At 47.0% G+C, this 6,084-nt stretch overlaps 1 protein-coding gene across 1 annotated transcript in view; it reads right to left on the bottom strand.

Annotated features, from left to right (window-relative positions):
• The window catches only part of Lmo2 (LIM domain only 2), a 22,593-nt gene that overhangs the window by 12,232 nt on the left and 4,277 nt on the right, over positions 1 to 6,084 (bottom strand). The window contains exon 3 of the mRNA XM_023710584.1: positions 506 to 652. Within this exon, the coding sequence (XP_023566352.1) occupies positions 506 to 652 (147 nt within the window). The remainder of the gene's footprint in view (positions 1 to 505; positions 653 to 6,084) is intronic.

Below are 6,084 nucleotides of genomic sequence, written 5' to 3'. Positions count from 1 at the left end.
CCGGGGTCGCGGCGCGCGGCTCGTCGCCGAGGCGGAGAGGGGGCGGCGGCCTGGGGGCGCGAGGAGGGGGCCGCGCGGCTCTCCCCGGGCTCCCTCCTCTCTCGGGAAGGTCTATTTTCGCTCAGCTTCCCTCTGTCTCTGGTTTCATTTCCTTTTTCCTGATCACGATTCAAATACAATAGAAGGAAATCACATTTAAAGAGACAGCTGCCCGGTCCCCCCTCCTCTTTTTTCTTCCTTTTTTTTTTAAACGGGGCTCGCGGGGATTAGCAATACAAACAGCAGTCGCAGTTGGACTGATTTGGCTTCTTAAAGGGGCCAGTGTTGGGGACCGAGAAAGTCGCTCTGCAAGCACCTATCCTTGGAGAGGGGGCCGGCCTGCCACTAAATCTTCCTGCAGGGCCACCCCCTCTGCCGCGGTTTCCCTCTCGGTGAAAGGCTGAAAGTCATCTCCGTACAGCCCAAGCGAGAGGGAAAAAGACTAGCACGGAAAACTAGCACCTACGGAAATGCGGGCGTTCCGCGTGGCTCTCGTGCGCGCGCGTCCCGGGTTCGAGGTCCCAGGTCCAGGGGCGCGGGGCCGTTCGGGACAGCAGGGCTCGACTGGCAGCGGGCTCAGGGTCGCGTCCGCGCTGCAGAGAGGCGGGGATAGCTGTGCAAGCGCGGACCGCACGGGCTGGGCACGCCTGAGCAGCGCCGGGGGCAGCTAATCCCGCGGGGAGGGCGGCGGGGAGGGACCACGCTGGTCCGGGGCTCCTCTCCATCTGCTGGCGGCAGAATTCCCTCCCTCAGCATCTTTCAAAGAGCAGACTCCTGCGGCTCCACCGGCCCCCTGTAAAGTACCAGTGATACCCCGACAGGAGAATGCTTTCCCCACAGAACACTAGTTGGGTGATGATTTTGCAAAGAAAGAAAAGACCTAATTCGGAGGTTTGGGCTTCTCCTCCAAGACCCCGGAAAGTTCTAGGAAAAGAAAGGAAGGCGGGTGGGGCGAAGAGGAGGCTCGTGCCCTTCCGTGGAGGAAAATTTGGATTCCCCTGGGCCTCAGAGGTGGGGTGTCCTCGTTCAGAAATTATGACTCAAGGCCCGCTTGTGCACCGTGCTAGTCACCAGAGGTGTAGAGAATCCTGGCTCGTGCCAAGAGGCATTTAATTCCTATTTTAAATTTGCCCCAGAGGGGCCTGGATGAGCAGGCTGAAAGATGGTAGCTGAAGACAGAAGTGAACCCCAGGACACTTCATTTTTCCTCTTCGGAGCCACATCTTCATTAACATTTCAAAAACAGAACTAGAACTTAGTGTTGTCTGTAGACTCCCGACTCAGGGTCCCAGTGCTTAAGCCCTAATGGGCATAGAGTGTGTGTGTGTGTGTGTGTGTGTGTGTGTGTGTGTGTCCAAGGAAGCCAGAGAGCAGCTTGGACCGAAGATGGACTTTCGTTGTATAAAAAGACATTTGCCTGATCAGACCCTTGCTTTCAGTTAAAAATAAAATTCTAGAATTTGGGGTCAAGCCTAAATTGTATGAGAAATATATAACCTACCACTCTCCAGACATTTCTATTAGAAATGGAAATAAGCACACAGATTGCGATTATGAGTTTATGTACTTAAATCCTGTCAGTGTTATAGATAAGTGCAGAGACTTTGGGACTCCACTTTCTGGGTTTGAGCTCTTCTGTATCATCAGCCCACGGTGTGACCTGGGAACATTCCTAAATCTGAGTAAGTAATAGCTCAGGAGTCTGGCCAACTGTATTCTAACTCCCTCCTTTACCACTTGGAAGCTGATTTAAGAGCAGGACTCTAAACCCAATGTCCTCATCTGTAACACAGGAGTGTCACACTTTGTAGTGCAGCGGGCTCCAAAGATTCAGGGAAATAGGGTGCACTTGTGTGGCATACAGGTTACTGACAGAGTGGAGTAGGTGCAATTGACGTGAAATTCACTGTGTGGAAAGCACCTGGCCTATATTAGAAGTGCTTAAGCAACGGCTGGTATGTCATAGCAAAAGACATCATTGAGATAGCGGTTAAAGTTGGAATCGGGGTTTAAAATAAGAATTTTAATCTGGGGGTGGTGATGCACACCTGTAATTCCAGAACTCAGAAGGCTGAGGCAGGAGGATTACTGTGTGTTTGAGGCCAGCCTGCGCTACATAGTGAATTTTTTGAGGCCAACCTGAACTAACAAGGAGACTCTGTCTCAAAAAAAAAAAAAAAAAAAAAAATCCAGCTGGATATGACAACACACACGGGTAAGTGTGTATGCCTTTTTCATTTAACTTTTTTTTTTTTGGATAGATGCTACCTGTCCTCCACCTGCTTCTATTAAATCCTACTAGCTATTAGCTTCCTAGATTCAGTTTTCTATGGGGCTCAAGTTCGTTACTGAGATAAATCTCTCCTTGGGTTTCAAGAGGTAACCTCAGAACACCCAACTCTTGTACATAAAGTTTCCTTTTAATACTCCATTTCTGCTTTGATCTGAGTGTGTAAAGAAAAAGACATGGCCGCCTACGACTTTGGGTCAGTCTCTTATCCTCATAACTCTTTGGGGAGAACTTCCTTCAAGACAGTGCATATTTGAAATGGTATCTTAAGATTTCAATTTCACACACAGTGGTTGTAAGAAATAACTTCCTACTGGTGGGTTTCATTTCTATTCAACGGGCAATTAAATCGCTCAAATTTAAGTTTAACATTTAGAATCAAATCTCAAAATGTGTTTTTATTAAGTATAATTTTAAGCCCCTCATGACCTTATTGTACCCTCCCACAGCAGCCAATACCTATCGTATGCGGAAGAGAGATTCAGTCACTGTGAAGCGATTTGAACATGTAAAATGGTTCTTGAGAGGTGAAGAAATCTTGATCCCTGCCCAGTGGGACCAAAATCCAATTCCTTCTCTTCTCCCTGTACTCCTTGCAATTTAGAAAATTTCCAAGTTTTTCTTCTTGAATAAGAATGTCATAAGAAGACTGAATCAGTCTGCATGATGAATCTGACCCAGGGTGGATTATTTTTCCAGTGGGTATTTCCTATTATTTTTCACTTATTACATTTACAGTAGTTTTCAAGGGAAGGAGAGTTTCAAGTGACTCAAATTACATTTCTTTGCTAACGTGGATTTCTGATAAAAAAAATGAAAATGCAAATGTCACTGGGAAAATGCCAACAATGACAATTTACCTTTTCCTCCTGCCCAACATTAGAAGCCAAGTTGAAACATAGGCCTTGTTAGTTGTAACATTTGCAAAAATAAAGACCTCTTTTCATATAGCTTCAGCTCCCATACAAAATTCTTTAAGCCATTCAATCCTCCTAAGCATCCAGCTCCCAGACTCATTCAAAACCTTTCAGGGTCAGTTGATAGATGAGTTTTCACAGAATGTTACTTCTATTAGTAACCTTAGTGATAAATAAATCAGGTTTCCTATACAGTAGGAAAGATCTTAAGGTAAATTTCTCTCTCTCTCTCTCTCTCTCTCTCTCTCTCTCTCTCTCTCCATTTTTTTAAGCCAACTGGGGCTGAGGAGAATAAGCACAGGCATCAGGCTGACACAGCTCAGCTATGTACCAGCTGTGTGACCTTATTCGCCTCTCTGAACTTCAGTTTCTGTATCTGTCACTGCACTGGAGATACTGTGACAGTGTAACACAGCAGGGCATGAGGAGGATAAAACAACTGGGATGGACGCCTGCTCATCTTGTAGGAATTTTCAGTATGTATTTAGGTGTTCATTATTGATGTTTATATTTTTAAATCTAATTTTTTAACATTTTGATATTAGATAACTTTCATAAAGTGGTTTTAGAAGCTTCTTCATTTTTGAAATATATATATATATATATATATATTTGTATTTTAGGGAAGGGTCAGTCTGCAGGGTGTTCAGGGTCTCACTACTAGGTCAGACTCATAGTAATCTGCCTGTTTACAGCCTCCCAAGAGCTGGGATTACAGGCGTGCGCACTACGCCCAGTCTTGTAGGAATTTTCAGAGGCATAAATAGGATATGTGTAAGATGATTTTCACTGTGAGGCTGTACAGAGGATGTTTAGCAATGATAGCTGTTACTGTTACTCCTCATTTAGAAGTAGTCACCCCCATATCAGGAAGCAACAGTCTCCCAGCTGATCAGCATACCTGCCAAAGGATGCTAAGCCGTGGGTGCGGTAGAGCAGCTGGACTCTGCCTCAGCAGGCCTTAGGACCAGGGAACTTCCTCTTTCAGCCAGGAACACAGGGCTGTGCCTGGTGGGGCCCCTGGTAGGCTGTTGACCATGTCTGCACTTCGCTGCTGCTCTGTGAGCCTCAGCCTCATCCCTGATTTTATCCACTGGATTTTTTTCCTTCCTGCTGGCTTAGTGGATTAAAGTGCCTGCAAGCAGGTGCAGGGGCCAGGGGTTTGATCCTGGGCCTGTTGTGCCGGCCCCGCTTCCAAGAGCGCTGAGATGGTGATTGAGATGGGGTGTGGTGGCGCATCCCTGTAATCCTAGCTCTTGGGAAGTTATAAACAGGAGAATCACTATGAGTCCGGTCTAGTAGTGAGACTCTGAACACCCTGTAGATCCTTCCCCAAAATACAGAAAAAATAGATAAGAAGCAACTCCAGGTGCTGAAGAACGTGCTCCTGTAAGCCACAGTTCAGGGCGCAGCAGGGTCACATTCCTAGCACGGCCTAGCAGAAGGGACCTGTGAAGTGTGGTTTCCTAGCTCCCTCCTTGGAGGCCTCTCCCGTGGGCTGTGTTCACCCCTGCTTCATCCATTGCAGCTTGGCCTTCATTGGCCTGGGGACCTTGTCCCACCTCCGCACTTCAGCTCCCACGTCTGCAAGGGGGAAATGTTCAGGGTTCCTGAGTATCTGTAGGATTCTGTAAAATGAAATGGGCATGGAGAAGAAGGTGGCGCGTAGTAGCTTTTATGGAAACTAGAGGCTTCTGTAGCTGCCTCCTATGGAATAACTCAAAGGGTCCAGCTTTAAGGTATCTGAACACCCACTTGTGAGGCAAACACCTTGATGGACCAGGTAGATGAGACACACAGAGGCCGCTCCTCCTTAGTCCACCACTGCCACCGTCAAACCCTCCCCAACCCTCTCTCCTCAGACCTGGATCCTCAGCTGCTTTGCTGTTGCTCAAGGAGAAAGTGGGAGCTGGGGGCGCTGACTCCTGGGGCTGTTCTTGTGCCCTGGCTCTTCGATCTCTGCCGCCTGTCACTGCCCCACCTGAGCAACACTCACAGTCCCTGTCTGCCTCCTCTGTCACTGCCCCAACCAAGCAACACTTGCAATCCCTGGGACCCTGGAAAAGCACATTTAAAATCGAAACTCCTTACAGTGGCCAGGAGGACCTTGCTGTGTGGCCTCTCCTATCTCTCCAACCTCTTCTACTGGACATTGCACCTTCTCGGCTCAGGTCATACTTGGCTTCTTTCTGTTCCTTAAGCAAGCTAAGCCAGCTCCTTCTGGGCTACTTTTGCTCTTGCTGTTTCCTCTGGCTGAAAGCCTCTTTCTCTCGGTCACCTGGCAGCTCCTTGTCCTTCATGCAGGTATCTGCTCACATGTTTTATCCACAGAAGAGCTTTCTGAAATCTCACCTTTCAATCCTCTCAGGCCCCCTGGTTTCTTTTTGCTTCCTAGTACCAACTCCACTTCCTCTTTACTACATATGCATTTGTAGATGTTTTCATTGTTGTGTTTCATTTTGGCCTTTCTTCTTGGCAGGAATGTAAATTCTGTGGAGTTAGAAACTCCGACTTGCTGGGCATGTTGGTGCATGCCTGTAATCCCAGCACTTGGAAGGAGGCTGAGACAGGAGGATCATCGAGAGTTCAAGACCAGCCTGGGCTACATAAACAAGTTCAAAGTTTGCACTGCATAGTGAGACTCTATCCAAAAAAAATCAAAAAGAAAAAGGAAGAGGAAGAGGAAAATGAAGAAGAAGAGGAGAAGGAGGAGGAGGAGAGGAGAAGCAAGAGGAAAAGAAGAAAGAAAGAAAGAAAGAAAGAAAGAAAGAAAGAAAGAAAGAAGAAAGAAAGAAAGAAGAAAGAAAGAAAGAAAGAAAGAAAGAAAGAAAGAAAGAA

The sequence above is a fragment of the Octodon degus genome, unplaced genomic scaffold (genome assembly GCF_000260255.1).
Source record: "Octodon degus isolate 3935 unplaced genomic scaffold, OctDeg1.0 scaffold00018, whole genome shotgun sequence".
Lineage (NCBI taxonomy): Eukaryota > Metazoa > Chordata > Mammalia > Rodentia > Octodontidae > Octodon > Octodon degus.
This window is presented reverse-complemented; position numbering and strand designations above follow the sequence as displayed.